At 43.3% G+C, this 18,391-nt stretch overlaps 1 protein-coding gene across 1 annotated transcript in view; it reads right to left on the reverse strand.

Annotated features, from left to right (window-relative positions):
* The window catches only part of mvda (mevalonate (diphospho) decarboxylase a), a 40,594-nt gene that overhangs the window by 2,867 nt on the left and 19,336 nt on the right, over positions 1 to 18,391 (reverse strand). Inside the window, exon 7 of the mRNA XM_077248149.1 lies at positions 12,020 to 12,238. Within this exon, the coding sequence (XP_077104264.1) occupies positions 12,020 to 12,238 (219 nt within the window). The remainder of the gene's footprint in view (positions 1 to 12,019; positions 12,239 to 18,391) is intronic.

The following is an 18,391-nucleotide window of genomic DNA, read 5'->3' on the forward strand; positions in this document are numbered from 1 at the left end:
CTTCGTCGTCGGTTAGTAACCAGGGTGTGCTCTTTGATACCAATCTTTCATTTGAAAGCCACGTTTCTAGAATCTGTAAAATTGCATTCTTCCATCTTAAAAATATATCTAAATTACGACATATGCTTTCAATGAAAAATGCGGAACAGTTAGTTCATGCATTCATGACCTCAAAGCTAGATTATTGTAATGCTCTACTGGGTGGTTGCCCTTCATGCTTAATAAACAAAGTCCAGTTGGTCCAAAATGCAGGAGCTAGAGTTGTCCCTAGAACCAGGAAGTATGACCATATTAGCCCGGTTCTGTCAACACGGCATTGGCTCCTTATTAAACATCGTATAAATTAAAATGCTGATTACTTACAAAGCACTAAATGGTTTAGCTCCCTTGAGCGAGCTCTTAAGGGCCGTACACACCGGGACGAATATCGGTGCGCGTTATTCGCAAGTGTTTTTCAATGCGTTTTTTGTGTTCACACCCAATCGATTTTCGCTGACGATGAGCCGAATGAACATGCAAATTCATTCCCTGACATTAGATGGTGCTTAATGTAAAACAGAAATACCGCGGCGATTGTCAAACGTTTGTTGGAAAAAGTTACAAGCCTATGTACATGAAAGACAATTAAGTGAAATGAAACTCACCATCAAGGCCCATTTGCTCTGCAATACCACTCCATAACAGTTCTCTTTCATCAATGTTTTTGTATTCGCTGTCGCGTTTGTCATACAGTTCCTTATGTTCCGACACCAATAAGACCAGCAGCTCTACATTTATCTTGGCTTGCATCTTCCTCGTCTTCTTCCCGGCAGTGTGTAGACCAGACGCTACTTGGCGTATATATTCTTCGCCGTTACGTATGTGTGCTCGGCAAGACCGTTTTGTGTTTGAGCGCCCCCAAGTTGTGTTTTACTGTAACTTTAGAAGCTCCAGACACGTGAGCAAAAGCGCCAATCTCATTGGTCGGATAGTTTTTGACGCTGCGGGTCAAACCAAAAAAACGAACCCGAGGCGGTTTTTAAAAAATTACGCTTTTACGCGTGGCATTTTTCGCGTCGGTGTGCACGCTCACATTGGCGCCCTTTGTTTAATCACGAGGTGTTAAACGTCGGCGAAAATCGCACGCGAAATTCGTCAACTGATCCTCAACAAACTCGTCTCCATACCGGCGTGATGACTCTGACTTCCAACCAGATGGAATTGGATAAATATCCAATCTGACTTCTGACCTGTAATGCTGCCTGAATCATAATCATACACAGTTCGTTAGTGGGCCAGAGGAGAACTGGCCCCCGACTGAGCCTGGTTTCTCCATTCTGCAACCTGATGGAGTTTGGGTTCCTTGCCACTGTTGCCTTGACTTGACAAACTATATTCAGGGTTTCTGCAGGTTTCACAAAGTCAAATATAAGGCTTTTTAAGACCTTTTTAAGACCATTATAAATGAAATTTAAGACCTATATATATCACAACATAAAATGAAATACAAAGGAAATGCAGTGTCTCAAAATTACTTGCAAAGTAAATTAATTTATTCAACGAACGGTCCCGTGATTTTGGAAATTAGTTCTCTTGATAAAATCCACTAGTCCAAAGCACGTAATGTAGGCCGTTTTATCTTTCCCACACCTGAAGGATTTAGCGATGTCAAGAGTCCAGAAACATTGTCTGAAACAATTCCCTGATTTCCTCATTCGCACTGTAGGACTGGTGTCTAGTCACCGTGTGGAGAACCCAGAGCACTTCGCTCTTAGTGTTGGCTCTGATCCAAAAGCGACACGGAGGTCGATTATGGGAGTTGCAGAGCTATTTCTCGTCTAGGCAGTGTAGAGGTAGTGCTGGAGCCGCCAGATACTTGGCAGAATTAGCTGATGTCTGTCGTTTGCTGGAGACCCTTCACAGCAGTTAGGTGTTTATCACTTTTTGCATGAGACTTCAGCGCCCGTACACACAACGTTCCCAATTTAATTGCTTTCTTGCATAAGAAGCAGCAGGCTTCAAATACGTTGTTCGCAATTGGCTTTAACCAAGCACTAAATTTAGATTTTCGCCAAGTATCTACTCGGTTACTATCGTAACCTCAGTTTCCTGAGATAGGGAACGAGTATTGCATAGCTATAAGCAGTGGGGAAACTACTTTTCCTCGATTTACTGAAGCTTGTATGTAAAGCGCAATTGCAGCTGCACATCCAATGGCGCGGGCGCCTCTGACGTCATTACACGTCAGAGCCCGTAAAGGGGGCGTGGCCATTGCCTATAATACTCCCCCTAATTCGCCATTATAGCAGGTTTAACGACTGAAGCGACAACTCTCCAGGCTACTATAGTGCGGCCGGCTACACAATACTCGTTCCCTATTTCAGGTAACTGAGGTTACGATAGTAACCAAATAGTTCCCTTTCGAAGGTCACTTCGTATTACGTAACTATACGAAGTGGGGACGCCATGCAAAACGCCGCACCATAAGTAGCTGGTTGCCAGTGAAACTCAGGTATCAGGTACTCAAGTATCAGCCAGGACACCGTCAGGGCCAGAATAATATACACGTGTTAGTAACAGACCAACATAATATACTAAAAAAAACAGACACCGTCGGGATTATTAGTATAAGAAAATATAACCGGCCAAAGCGGGTTTTATATAATATGTATGTGATTGTGCACAGTAACATGTCAAGACAAGGTCAGACACCGTCGGGTCTTAATCATATTGAAAACACCTTCACCTGTAGGGAAGGCACTTCCATATTATAAAACTTCATAAATGTGGAAGGCGAGGACCAGCCGCCCGCATCACAAATATCTTGAATGGGAAAGCCAGATGACCAAGCCCATGACGAGGCCGTGCCCCTAGTCGAATGGGCCTTGATACCAATAGGGCAAACCTGGCCCACTGAGGTATATGCCATCAAAATGGCATCTAGACAGTCTTTGCTAAGTGACTGGATCACCCTTAGATTGGCCACCCATGCAGATAAAAAGCTGTTCTGTTTGCCTAAAAGATGCAGAATGCTCCAGATAGATTATCAGTGCTCTGACAGGGCAGAGAAGATTAACCTCCCCATCCTCAGCAGAAGGGGGAAGGGCTAACAATGTAATTACCTGTGCTCTGAACGGCGTTGAGAGCACTTTGGGTACATAACCATGCCTGGGTTTGAGAATGACTCTGGAGTCACCTGGACCAAACTCCAAACATGAAGGGCTCACAGTGGGAGAGCCTGCAGATCTCCAACTCGCTTGATAGATGCCAATGCCAACAGGAGAGCAGTCTTTAGCGAGAGAGGTTTCAGACCAACCAACTGGAGCGGTTCAAAGGGTGGACCCTTCAGAGCCCCAAGGACTGTGGAGAGGTCCCAAGGCGGCACAGAAGACGGTCTGGATGGGTTCATCCTCCTAGCACCTTTTAGAAACCGTATCACCAGATCGTTTCTTCCCAGTGATTGGCCCGCCACCAGAGCTTGATGCGCTGCAATGGCTGCCACGTACACTTTGAGTGTGGACGGAGAGCGGCCCGCATCCAACAGCTCTTGCAGGAAGGAGAGTACCACAGATACCTCGCACGACTCTGGGTCCACACGATTTTGAGCACCAGCTGAAAAAACCATTTCAAAGCATAAAGGCGCCAAGTAGACAGGGCCCTAGCTTCAGAGATAGTGCTTAAGACCTTCTCAGGAAGGTCCCCGGGTTCCCGTTTAGGGGCCATACATGGAGGGCCCATAAATCGGGTTGAGGATGCCATATCGTCCCCTTGGCCTGCGTGAGGAGGTCTTTCCTCATTGGAATAGGCCGGGGGTTTTTGTCTGATAACTGAACCATCTCCGGAAACCACGGTCTGGATTTCCAGAGAGGGGCCACCAGAAGGACTGGGCATCCGCTCTCCCTGACCCGTTTGATGACTTGTGGAATCATAGAGACGGGGGGAAAGGCGTAAAGGGGGCGGTTGGGCCAGGGATGGTCCTGCTCTTCGAGAAGAATACTTTGCAATGGGTATTGGTTCTCGAGGCGAAAAGGTCAACTTCGGCCTCGCCGAACACACTCCATATCAGACTGACCGTCTGACTCGCCTAGGGGAGTGTTGCCCCATGAGAGCATATCCGCGGCCAAATTCTGGACACCGGGGATATGCGCAGCTCCCACAGAGCTCAGATTGGTCTGTGCCCATTAGACGAGATCCCTCGCCATAGCATGCAGGTTGCCTGACCTGATGCCACCCTGGCGATTTATGCAGGCCACCACTGACATGTTGTCAGTGCGGACTAAGACGTGGTGACCTCTGAGGTTTGACAGAAATGCTTTCAGGGCCAAACCAACTGCTTTCATCTCCAAACAGTTGATGTGTAAGCTCTGCTCCGTGCTCGACCAGAGGCCGGAGGCAGGCTTGCCCTCGTGCAGCGCTCCCCAACCCAGGTTGGATGCGTCTGTGAAAACCACTTTCCTCCTGGAAACTGTTCCCATGGTAACACCCTCGTGATACCAGTCCTGAGCCCGCCAGGGAATCAGGGTCCTTAAACAACCGTGATTCACCTTGACATGCAGGCTGCCCGACTGCCATGCATGGGACGGCACACGGCGTTTCAGCCAGTGCTGCAGCGGGCGCATGCGCAGTAATCCCATATGGAGTGCTGATGCCATGAGACCGAGAAGTTTCTGAAATTTCTTCTTCTCTGAACGAGGCAACAAGCGTCTCCACCGAGAGCGCGTGCTCTCGTGTGAGCCGTGCCGTCATCGTCACTGAGTCTAAAACTGTGCCCAGAAAGACCACACTCTGGCTGGGGGTCAGTTTGCTGTTTGAAACATTGATTGTGAAACCCAGGCATTCTAAATGGCCGAGAATCAAATCTCTGTGAGCTAGTAGCTCGGCTCTCGACTGTGCCAGCACCAGCCAGTCGTCGAGATAATTTAGCACACGCACTCCCTGAAGTCTCAGGGGAGAGAGCGCTGCATCCATACACTTCGAATCGTGAATGTACGGGGTGCCAGTGACAGACCGAACGGCAGAACTGTGTATTGATAAGCCTGACCCTCGAAGGCGAATCTCAAGAATGGCCTGTGACGAGGGTTAATCTGAATGTGAAAGTATGCATCTTTCAGATCCATTGTAACAAACCAATCCCTCGGGCGAACTTGCGTGAGGATGTGTTTGATAGTTAACATTTTGAAAGGCCGTCTCATGAGAACCTTGTTCAAATGTCTCAAATCTAGAATGGGTCTGAGACCGCCGGCTTTTTTCGGCATTAGAAAATAGCGACTGTAGAAACCGAATGTTTTAGCGAAGGGGGAACTAGCTCTATCGCCCCTTTTGCTAATAATTTCTGCACTTCGGCACGAAGCACGTGACCCACGCTGCTTCTCACCGAAGTCTCGACGACCGCCTGAAACCTTGGGGTTCTGCGAGCGAATTGGAGCAAGTAGCCTCGCTTTATAGTGTTTATGACCCAACTCGACACAGCGGGTATGGCTTGCCAGGCCATCACCTGTGTGGCTAGGGATTGACACACTGATTGGGACGGGTCGCCTAATACGGGGGGACCTGATACCCTTACATTGTGATTTTTCCACATACTAAGTGTTCGACTGACTGTACAAGCTTTTGCCTGGGGGAGAGTCAGTGTTACAACAGGGAAGGGGCCACCTAGTGGAGGGGGACCTTGAACCCGTGTGTTGTGATTGTGAAACATACTCTTTTTGTGCTTTATTGGGTTTGCCGTGAAAACGGCGTTTGTTTGCAAAGACGCGCTCACTGCTGCGGGCCTGTTTACAATAATAAAATCACCAGCCGCCTGAACTGAACAGGGAGCTGTGGGAAGTTTTGCAGGGTTTTTCGAGGGTGGTCCGGCTAACGTGCCCTCTCTCTTTACCTGTGGTGCTACGACGACTTCGGCCGCGGGCCCTGGCGCCGGGGCGGTTGGGCGCGCTTCGCTGGCCTTGGCTGGCGGTGGGTATCTGTCGCAGGGCGGGGCTTAGAGACCTGTTTCGTCGGCTTAGCTGGCTGTGGTGCAGACGGGCGGGCTTCGGTTTGTTCGACGCGGAGCTTGATCGCTTCGGCAAGAAGTGTCGCATAGCCTGGGACGCCTTCTGTGCCTCCGTGTACCTCTCTGAGAACCCCTTCACCGCCAGGCCGAAGAGCCCGGAGCTGGAATTGCCGGCCGCACTATAGTAGCCTGGAGAGTTGTCGCTTCAGTCGTTAAACCTGCTATAATGGCGAATTATGGGGAATATTATAGGCTATGGCCACGCCCCCTTTACGGGCTCTGACGTGTAATGACGTAGGGCTAGCTCATTGGTCGCACGTAAGAGGTGCCCGCGCCATTGGATGTGCAGTTGCCGCAGCACAGCCTATGAGCGAGCCAGACGCTCAATGTGCTAGCTGTGCAGCTGCAAATGCGCTTTACTTACAAGTTTCAGTAAATCGAGGAAAAGGAGTTTCCCCACTGCGTATAAGCTAGCCACGCAATACGAAGTGACCATTCGAAAGGGAACGCTAAACTTGCACTTCCAAATAAAATCCGTTGTACGTCTGTCTGTGGTACTATCTAAGAGAATCGCGCCAATAACAACGAATCTGAGTTGCATGTTGGTCTAATTTGTAGTAATTCAGCAAATTATATTTGGACTAGCGAAATAAGGAACTACAACTACAAGGTGACCTATAATTCAAAATTGAATTGACCTTGGTATAGTCAAATAACAAGAGTTCAGTGCATGGACATGACATAGAGTGAATCTCAAACTGGACTGTTTTCGCGTTCTCATTTAATTCACGTTTATGAAAAACACCCCTGAAAAACGGTCGGTTCTCCACACAATACCGACTGTGACGCAATAGTCGGGATCATTAATATGTACGCCTCCAAATATTTGCATAATGCCAGCCCTCAATGCCAAGCGGAAATGCGCAGCCGAAGCATGGCAGTTGCTCAGTGTGGATGTACACATGAACACAAAAGTATTTTTTAGTTCCTTCATCTGAGCCTCTGAAGAAACAATGGGTTAATTTTATTTTCTCTGGAAATTTCCAAACATTTCACCGACTGTTTCCTCAACTTGGGCCAATACAGAGCTGGCCTCGGATCGAGCTACCAAGCAACACCTTCTGATGTGTAATTGTTCAAGTTCAGACAGGTAATCTTTCTCTCAAAATCGTTCAATACTGTTTATGCATCAGTAAGTCAAGCCAGTGACTAAAATATCAGCTTCACATCGTTTCTTTTAGTAGGATGAAAATAATCGTATTTAAATTGTGAACAAATTATATACAGAAAGCGATCAAAGAACAATCTTTCCACACAGCGCGAGTTTATCTGGACACTTGCCAAACTCGTTATGAAATCAATGGCGCACGTTACTGCACAACAAAGCTCTTACTGTATTTACATCATCGTGTTTGCATTGGTGAAAGCATTAGAGAGTGCAGAAACTGCTTTGCAATGATAAGATCTTCATTCTCGCGATCAACACACTGTCATCTGCTCAATGCTCATCACGGCAACATTTTATGTGATGGGAATAGATCTAAATACTTTAAAAACATCTCACGATTCGTTAATCTCGATAGCTGTTATAGTAAAAACGTATAATAGCAGTAGTAAAAGTATTCGGGAGAGAGTTTCACATCTAATGCGTAGCTATTTCATATGCAAGCATGTCAGCCAATCACAGCAGTGGCCGCGGTTACACTAAATCCCACAGCAGACACGCCCCTTCAAACAGAGTGTTCAAATCAGAGGCTAAAAGCAGGCTAGGAAAAATGCCATTTATTTCTAAATTATGATTATTTTTTATCTAAAAAACATACTAACATTATAAGGGTAACCCAGGAAACATTATAAAATAATTAAAAAAACATTCTAGGGCACCTTTAAAAAAACATTTCAACGCGCTGCGGGAGCATTTCAATGATTTACATGGACGGAGGAAAATTAAGACCTGTTTAAAATGATTTAAGACCTGGAACACAATACTACAGCAAATTTAAGACTCACTGTCACACATGACACATGTTTTAACCACTCTATATATTATGATGATTGTATGTATGTTAGAGTTTTAATTGGTTTACATGTTGTCTTAGTCATTTTAGTCCATTTTATTCCTCTTATCTGTTTCAATGTGTGTATGTCTTTTATTCATACTGGGTCTGCCTGTCATGTGACTGATCACATGACAGGAAACAGGAAATAGCCAGCATAAAGGCAAACAAACAGGGTCTCTGACAAGACGACCAAAGCTGGAAGGAGTTGTTTTTAAGGACTTACCATTCCGGCAAACCCCATCACTTGTCATTGGATTATCATTACAGTTTGATTGTATATACACCGGTGGACACTTACACATTGGGACTTACAGCACGCAAGGACTCTTAAGGACTGTTTTATGGTATGGAACCAATGGACTCTATGCTTTTAACAGTCTAAGGCTTCTAGTTGTATTGTGTTGTTTTAAGTTCCTTGTTAGAGATTGTAATACACTTCATTTATTCTCTTTATTTCTGTTGTCGTCTCATCTTTTAAAACAGTTCCCATACTCTCACAGTTTAATCTGACCCCATTATTAGCTTGTGTAACTCCACCGATTAGGCCGATTGTTACAAACTAAGAACAGTTTATTTTTAATAATATTAAAGAATGCCTTGACAGTGGAAAAGAAGGGCAGATAGATGTGTGCCTGCCAGTGTTTAAAAAAAGGAACTGGTGAGGTTTCAAAGAAGGGCAGGTCAATCAGATCAGTTGAGATGATAGTGTTGAAAGCCAGTGGTGAGGATTCTGAGACCCTAGACAATTAAAACTTTTATGTTGTCTGTATGGAGCCATTTGGCAACTCAAAGCCTAAGGAATGTGTGGGTAAAATGTGCCCACCAAGCCTACACTCTAGGGTTAAAAACACTGCAACATTGTTACTCTGAGAATATTCACACATAGACGCACACAAATTGTTTTTTGTTAGATCTACACGTTCTTTACACAAGTACACTGCAGTCGAGTATTCGTCATAAATACTGCTAAGGAAGTTTGTTCTAGTAGACTAACTTACACATGCACATCCTCCTGAGTAGGGATGGGAATTGATACGATTTTATCAATATCAATGCCACTGACGATTCTGCTCATCGATCCGATTCTTTAACGATTAAGATCAATTTCTGATAGCACTGTGTGGAAAATAGTCATATGCTTTTTCAGCAAAAAAAAGTGTTTTTATTGTTTTAAAGCTTACCCTTGAGTAAGCAAACTGTACTTTTTATGTAATAAATGGAACCTTATTGTAAAGTGTTACCGATTAGTTATACACCGATTCAGACGTCTGGTGAGTTCATTGTTGGAAAGAACGATTCAAATGAGGGTGTGCTCACACTAGGCACGGTTGCCATGAACCGGGCCCGAGTACGATTGTCCCCCCTCCCCACTCCCCCTCTGGCCTGCATTCACATAGGGTTTCAGGATTCGTGCCGGAGCACGCTTACGTCATTATGGTGCGACGGTTTCGGAATAAACAAGACGAGCGGCGCTCTCTGAACACAATGTAGTCCGTCGCTCTGTTTTCTTTGTGGATAATATTGTGTCGTTTGGTCCACAGCCCTCTCACAGCCTCTTGTTAAACAGATGTGTCGCCTTAGTGGCGCGAAAATTTTCACGTAATCGTGCTGCTCGTATGAGGAGGTTTGCAAGGTACCAGCTGAAGTGCAGCAAGGACTTTGCAGCTTTGATTACGGACTACAGTTCCCGTACATCACGCGTCCTGTTCCGTACTCCAGCACGGTTAGCGCTCACACTGCATGCGAACCGCGCCCGAGTCCAACTGAACCGTGCTCTGGCCCACCTCTTCCAAGCGGGCCAGGGCCGGCCAATCGAGCCGTGCACTAGTGCACTCGCACTAGTCAAACGAACCGCGCTTTGGTGGTCAAACGCACTCGGGCACGGTTCAAACTGGCTAGTGTGAGTACACCCTTAGTTTGCGAATTGGACGTGTCATGTGCATTGTGTGATTATCCAAGCAGTTAGGACATGATCCCACAAGATTTGTGTCAACAAAGAAAACATTTCATCACTGGATCGTTTTTTTCGTTTATTTAAAGGGTTGTTTTATGTGAGGGGGGGGGGGGGGGGGGGGGGGGGTAGCATTGGTGTATATTCACATTTACTTACTAGATTCAGAAATGTAAAATACTGGTAAATTGACAAACTCTAAACACTATAGGGGGGACCGTGTATGGGGGGGTTTCAAACGCAAGTTTGACCAGGTGTGACTTATTTTCCAGAAAATAAGGTAAATAATAAAATTGAGCTGAAGCCTATTATTAAAAAATGCATTTACAAATTGACAACGTTTGCACCAATAAAACAAGATTGTTATGTTCATTACTCTCACCCACATTGATTTTTGGCTTAATCACTGTTATTATTAATATGACAGGGTCCTAGGAACATTTTCTTTCCTTTAAAGGGTCCCTGAAGCTGTATGAAAAACAAAAGTTTTATTCAATGGATTATATATAGCCTCGAAAGCGCAAGACCAGTCTTTGAGTCTACACGATGTTAATGAGAGGATATTTTGAGCTTTATTTTGAGCGGTGAGTGGATTCTAACTTAAACACCTCTAATTGGCCATTGTGTTCAAGAGATCAACAAACATGTCTGTGATTGGCTAAATTGCTCACCGCTGCAAAAACGCATTGTAAATAGAAACATTTGACATTCTCCAGAGCCAAAACACAAATATGCACTGGAGCGTTTGCCAAAATTTTCACCAATATGATATTATTACAGTATCAACTTGCAGAGTGCTCTTGCTTTCATTTGAGGGTTCTCAGCACCTCCGTAGAACCGGGCCTGAGTGGGTTTATTAGCCTCCACATCTGGATTTGCACCAGTTGTTTCTAAGGAGGTGGCGGAATTGCGTGCTCAGGGTGTGTAGATATTGCAAAACGATCCATTCTGGCTAAATTGTATAAATTATTAGCTAATAGAGTTTTACAGTTTTATAGCGCTCAGTCTTCAAAAACAATCACATCTCATTGACTATATTGTACATCCACGTGATGTGGGTTTTATTTTATTTTAGTGAATGTATTAATCTTTTAAAAAACAAATATTATATATACATTTGACTGTTTTTTTTACCCATGTTTTAACTTTTGAACAAAGTTATTTGTGATCAAACATTTATTGACGGACTCCCTGCAGTACTGCTACAGACCCCAGGTCGAAGACCCTTGATTTAGCACATATATCTTATTTGATTTATGTACTCATTTTATAGATTTGTTTCTATTAATGTTTAATGATATGTTGTGTTGCCTTTACAAGTATGTTGTGAAGCAGCCTTCATTTTGGAATAATAATATTTCATAAATTTGGGCTGGTCAAACGAAGTCCGACTGAAGCATCAAGAAAGGCACAACTAGAAATGATTCAACAAACTCTGCTGCATTTTTATCATTACTTCGTCGTTTGATTCCTGCTCTTCCCCTGCCTCTTGGGCTGATAGAAGAGTTAGTCGATGACTAGTTTGGATATCAGACAAAATCAGTGTTAACTGGATTTAGGTATCAGACAAAAGCAGATATCTTTTAATGAGATTTGGTAAAGAAACTGGATCCATTATCCTGGACAGTATGATGACAGCATCTAACATTATACTGCGACCTCCTTACAATTAGTTTTAGAACTAAATGAACATCATCTGTGTTTGGTAATTTGATGTCTTTACTAGAGGTTGCAAGACTCCTTCGGTAGACTCAACCTCAGATGTCATGCCCACAGTCCATTTACTGACCCTCTGATGCATAATGCACACAGAAATACTTCCTAGTGAGCGTTGATCTGTTTGGCTGATTTAACTCAACTTTCAAGAGTAAAGGGAACATTGGTTTCATCATCCGCCTGGAATCAAAAGTTTTGTTTACATTTCTAGGTTGACATCATGAGCTCTTTCAAGAATTAAATAATCACTGGATTTGTCCAAGTTTGCAAGTTGGCAAGGTTAAGATTAAATATCTGAATATTGAGTTGTAATGTGCTCACCCTGGTCTCTCCATAGAACTGGTTGTAGCAGTGCACAAGGCTGATGATCCGGTGGGATACGTTGTTCAGGTAGAATATTGGTGGGTAGGTGTCCAGGCAGGTGGCATGAAACTGATTACTGTCTTTCATGGTCAGCTCACCAAATGCTGGGAAGTCTCGTTGGCGAATAACCCTGATCATCTCCACCATACGACAGGGCACCACAACATCTGCCCGGTACTGTGGAAGAGTATAGTAGGTGAACTTATATACCTAACCTATGCAAATAAAACAAACCTAAATTACCGTAACTTGTATTCCACTGCTAAATTAAAACCGATGTAAATTTAACTTGCAAACAAATTTAAGTTATATACTGTAGCAGCTGGCTACAGTAGTAAATTTGATCTTGTTTGCATCACTCTGCTTTTCTGTTTGTTCTAGACAGACTGACCATTTGTGCATTATTGGTGAGGATTTTTCAGTGATTCTTACTGCAGGTTAACATCATTACGCCAGTCTTTTTGAGTGAGTCACTGAATTATCCATTCAATAATTGTCCCAAAACCCACACGTGCAGTCTTTGCACTTGACCACTTGCCTACATACACAACTTATTTCCTGTATGTGGCCCAAGTGTTCAAGTGGGTCCAAATTACAATTAGTTATGTGCTTTGAGACATGAGGTAATTTAACGCCATCTCTCGTTTTGTAACGCTTTGCAAACTCTTCTGTGTGCGTTTATGTGTTTTGAAGGAGGCGTGACTTTGGAGAGCGCTCTGAAGGGAGGATGGGATCTCATGCTGTAACATTCTTGTTTTGGTCACATACTAAATGAAGGGGATCCATTCATCCAAGAGCAGAGTTAAGTGTATTTAAGTTTTTGTGAGATAACCCAAATATCATATATAATATATGTATATATATATACACATACACACACAACAGCAATATTGTCAGCAAATCATAACATACAAAGTAAAGGAAAACCATAACTTCATTATGTTAGAACATTTCAGTTCAACACATGTTTGAGTCCAGACAGAAACAAAGTCAATTTCTCACCACACCACATGTAGTTCAGGTTAGGAGCGAGTGTTTCCAATATTCCAAAAGATCAATAGAAATCCAGGAATAGAAGTCCAACATAAAACGTTTCAAACCATACCCAAGCACTAGTCCAGGCAATCAACAAAGGTGTAGAATAATAGCACAACATAATCCACATGAAGTGTCCATATTGAATGAAGCCAAAAGAGAACCCTCTGAACAAATAGGCAAACACAATTCAAAATATGCAATTGACACAGATAATAAACATAGAATTACAAAATATAGGGCTCCAGACTGCAAGCAAATGGTCGCATTTTGCCACCAAAATTTTAGAGTGTGCGACTGAATTTTACATCCAGTAAATTTGCCCATTTTTTTTAAACACGTTAAATGTGGAAGGGGCGCGTCAATGAATCCGGAATGTGTGGCAGGCCAGTGAGTGTGAGAAGAATAGGGAAAAGCTGTGAGTGGCTAATGTGTGGAGGGGGAGGGTCCTAGAGAGAATCGAGCGCGCGTAAATGTCTGTGGGAAGGAGACGAAGAAAAATATCACAACCAGTGGTTAAATTGGGCCGGGGCTCTCAGGGGCTCAGCCCCGGCACGTAAGCCTGCTCGTTTGTGTCCTGATGTGCCTGTTTGCAGTCAGTTGCATACTGGAAATTATGTCACATAAAATTGCGAGAGTCTCATGAATGAGTGAGATTTGGCAGCCCTGCTCTCTCTGCTCATTGTCGGTTATCTTATAGCAAAATATCTCCATATAACAGAGGTAGATTTTTTTCTGGCCACCAGTTCAGTGTCTGTGAGCTCGGCATCCATCTTCACCTGTTCTCTGTACTGCAGACCGGAAAAAATCACGACGTGAGGATACATGCCACATGTTATTTATTTCATAAAATCGCAGCATTTTGTGTCATAAATCGCATAGGCTTGACATCTCGACTGCGATATGATTAATCGGGCAGCACTAACTCAAGATTACACACAAATTATGATTATTCACAGATCCCGAGCATCATGATCAATAACACCTTCTCTACACCCAACAGCAGGGGCGCGAGACAACGCGTCAAAAGCATATAGTACACATTATATAATCAGTGATGCTGTCTCCACTGGACGCGACATGGCACAGTGCCACACGATGATTCACCTACAGTAAATGGACACCCGTTCTTCTTCTGCAGTACTACACGCACTTACGCTATTTGAGAGATAACACGAAGGACAAGAATTTGCACATTCGCAGTGTAGACACGATGTAAGACATGTTGAAAAATGCATCTTTGTATTTAATTTGGATACTGTAATTAACTTTTACAATCAAAAACTATTAAGTCTGATTCATATGAAATATAATTTGTGCAATCAAGTGTTTAAATAAATAAGTATAAAAAATGCATCATCTCTTTGGAACGCAACAAACTGTTGTCACGGTATTGAGAGAAGCAGACAGGCAAGTAGTTCAATAACAGGTTTTATTTGAACAGAGGCACAGAGTGGAACAGCAGAGATGACTGGCGAGTAGATATTGAAGAACTTAAACTGGATAATGAACTTAGCTGGATGGTAATCTTGATCTCTTGTTTGTAGATGATGACTGTGGATACAGTGGGCTGAAGACGGATGACAGGAGGTGAAACACTGAAGAGGAATCTTCGAGGTAAGTCGTAACAGGTAAGTGTTGGGTAGGAGTCTGTGAGATCACATAAGGACGAGACCAGACCAGGAAGTGAAGGGGAAAGTGCCTCTTTAAAGTGTGTAGATGATGATGTGCACGTGCTGATGTAATTAGGTGATCCAGTGATGGCTGATAGTGTGCAGGTGAGAAACAAGAGGGATGCTGGGAAGTGTAGTGTAGTTGAGGTGTGTGACAGTACTCCCCCCTCCCGGTAGGCGTGTCCTCACGCCGCAGATGGCGTCCCGGAGTCTTCCTCAGGAGGTTCAGCAGGGTCAGCAGGGACTGAAGACTCTAGGACGGTACCGGCAGTTCAGTAGACCAGGGCGGAGCAGGCTGAGCAGATGGCCAGGGCGGGACGAGACTCGGTACGGGCGGTCTCGGCCGGACGAGACTCGGGACGGGCGGTCTCGGCGGGACGGGCGGTCTCGGCGGGACGAGAGTTTCGGTGGGACAAAACATTGGTTAGGCAGGCGTGACGCAAGATCAGGCTGGTCAGGTGTGACGCAAAGATCAGGCTGGTCAGGTGTGACGCAAAGATCAGGCTGGTCAGGTGTGACGCAAAGATCAGGCTGGTCAGGTGTGACGCAAAGATCAGGCTGGTCAGGTGTGACGCAAAGATCAGGCTGGTCAGGTGTGACGCAAAGATCAGGCTGGTCAGGTGTGACGCAAAGATCAGGCTGGTCAGGTGTTACGCAAAGATCAGGCTGGTCAGGCGTGACACAAAGATCAGGCTGCTCAGGTGTGACGTGAAGATCAGGCTGGTCAGGTGTGATGGGAAGATCAGGCATAACGTGAAGATCAGGCTGGTCAGGCATGACGTGAAGATCCTCAGACTGGGCAGGTATGATGTGTAGATCTTCAGGGCTGAGGAAGATGGTTGGTGATGGTGGTTAAGTGGCTGTGGTGTCTTCATACACTCTGCCAACGACCCATCTATCCAGAGCGCAAAGTTGATATAACTTACTAGCGTCCATACGGGGTCTCCTCGCGACATCACCAACCGGATATCATTATCCAAACCGTACCAAAATCCTTCCATAAGGGTGAGGTCACTGCAAGTGGCTCAATGACTGATGGTGACGAACTCTGTGACATAATCTTCCAGGGTTCTGCCATTCTGGAAAATAAAAACAGTTGTTCCTTCCATCATCCTTCCATTATTCAAAGGGCCAACATTTATAGTACAAGTGATTTAAAAGCTTCTCATTTTTAGGGTCTCCGTGGGGCTCTGCATGTGGTCTGGTCTTCTGTCACGGTATTGAGAGAAGCAGACAGGTAAGTAGTTCAATCACAGGTTTTATTTGAACAGAGGCATGGAGTGGAACAGCAGAGATGACTGGTGAGCAGATATTGAAGAACTTGAACTGGATAATGATCTTAGCTGGATGGTAATCTTGATCTCTTGTTTGTAGATGATGACTGTGGATACAGTGGGCTGAAGACAGATGACGGGAGGTGAAAGACTGAAGAGGAATCTTCGAGGTAAGTCGTAACAGGTAAGTGTTACGTAGGAGTCTGTGAGATCACATAAGGACGAGACCAGACCAGGAAGTGAAGGGGAAGTGCCTCTTTAAAGTGTGTAGATGATGATGTGCAGGTGCTGATGTAATTAGGTGATCCGGTGATGACTGATAGTGCGCAGGTGAGAAACAAGAGGGATGCTGGGAAGTGTAGTGTAGTTGAGGTGTGTGACACCTGTCACACCTTTAAAAAGAACCCATGTATGCATCTTCTCTACAAACAAAGGGAATAATTTTGAAATATATTTATTTATTTATCTATCTATATTCTCTTCAATTAGCATTTTATTGATCTGTACATGCCTTCTGTTAATTAACCAATCACTGCAGCCGTGTGCTAATGTGTCCTGCACGTTCAAGTTCAAAACGGTGCGCAACATTTTGCTACGGTTTCCGGGTTGTCATGTTTCCTGGAAACGGTGTGCAACGGGGTTTGAGATACGTTTTCTCTTGTTTGGTGGGTGTGTCAGAACTGCAGTCCAATCAGCAGCAACATGTATATAAAGCAAGCGGTATTAAAGTGAACTCGCACAATGGGTTCAAGGAAAGTAATTTACAAATGTGTTCGATGCAGCTCGGTATACGCAATAACTGAGGATATTAGAAGACATGTTTGTGTAAGTTTTATTGTAAAAATATAGGATATCAACATGATGTAGTTGTTTATATTTTTAGCTTCATTGCAAGTGTATGACATTTGGTATAGAAATAAACAATGGTAATTAAGTGCTTTTCCTAAAAATGAGAAACAAAATACAGGTTATTAAAACAGTATGAACTACAAATAAAGTCAGTATGTGAGGCTAAATAGATGTGTTTTAGTCCGAATTAGGTAAGATGTGTGCTTCCATTTCAGTTTCAGCAATCCCTTCACTCGATTGGGATGTTCTCTTGTGTTCTGGTCGGCAAGTGCAGTAACTGTAACATCGGGCATATTTTGTAGTATTAAACACATATTTATACCGACTTCATCAGGCTCCGAAAATTCTTCACAAAGAATTTAACTTTAGTCATAAGTTTACATACACCTTTCAGAGTCATAAGTTCACATACACCTTTCAGAATCTCCAAAATGTAACTTTTATTTATTAATAAAAAGGATCATAAAAACATTGTTTCTATTTAGTACTGCACTGAAAAAGCTTTATCACATAACAGATGTTTAATAGCCTAGTCCACAAGACAAAATACAAGACAAATTACTTGATTGTAATATTGTGTGTCATTACCTGAATGATCCACAACTGTTTTTTGTTTTTTAAATGGTGGTTCATGATGAAAAATCCTCCAGCTCCTGCACATTCTTTGCTTTTCCAGCATCTTCTGCATATTTGACTCCTTACTAGCAGTGACTATGATTGTGAGATCCATCTTTTCGCACTTGTGACAACTGAGGGACTCATACACAACTATTTCAAACCCTGCAAACATTTAGTGATGCTCAAGAAGTCCATTAAGGATGGAACTGGATGTAAATTGTTCTTATTTTGTTGAAAAATTATATTAATTTAGTCCTTCCCTTCAGAGGCTAAAAAATATATTAGCATGTAAAACAAAATAAGAAACATTTAAACATCACCATCATCTTGCTCAAAAGTTTACCCCTGGCTCTTAATGCATCGTGTTGCATTCTTGAGCATTACCTTGCAGAGTCTGAAAGATGTACAATAGGTAAACGTATGACTTTGACTATACATTGCAACCATTTTGTAAGGTTTAAAATATTAATTTAACCTGTTAAGCTGCAACACCTCTTTTGAAAAATCCCCAGAAATGGCACACCCAAACTAAAACAGATACAGTTCATGAACCCTTTGTACTAAAAGCAAAAGTATGATCTCATTTGAAAGCTGACACCTGGTAGTTTATTGTAAATGTAGAATTAATTATTGTCATAATAAAAAATTGGTTATAAATAGCTTCAAAGTTTTGTAAAGTTATTAGAAATTATTTTTTTTGAAATATCTTCATAAAAATAATATTGAAGTTGGCATTGTATCAATCTATGAATGCACTGCAGCTGAAGCCAAATGTCTGACCATGTTATATTTAAAATCTGAAGATGACAAGTCAAAAAAAAATGCAAACTGATGTTTATTGTCATGTTCTAAGCATCTATTCAGTCTATTGCCTATATTGT

The sequence above is a fragment of the Siphateles boraxobius genome, unplaced genomic scaffold (genome assembly GCF_051911475.1).
Source record: "Siphateles boraxobius isolate OS27281-9 unplaced genomic scaffold, OSU_SipBor_1 30, whole genome shotgun sequence".
Classification (NCBI taxonomy): domain Eukaryota; kingdom Metazoa; phylum Chordata; class Actinopteri; order Cypriniformes; family Leuciscidae; genus Siphateles; species Siphateles boraxobius.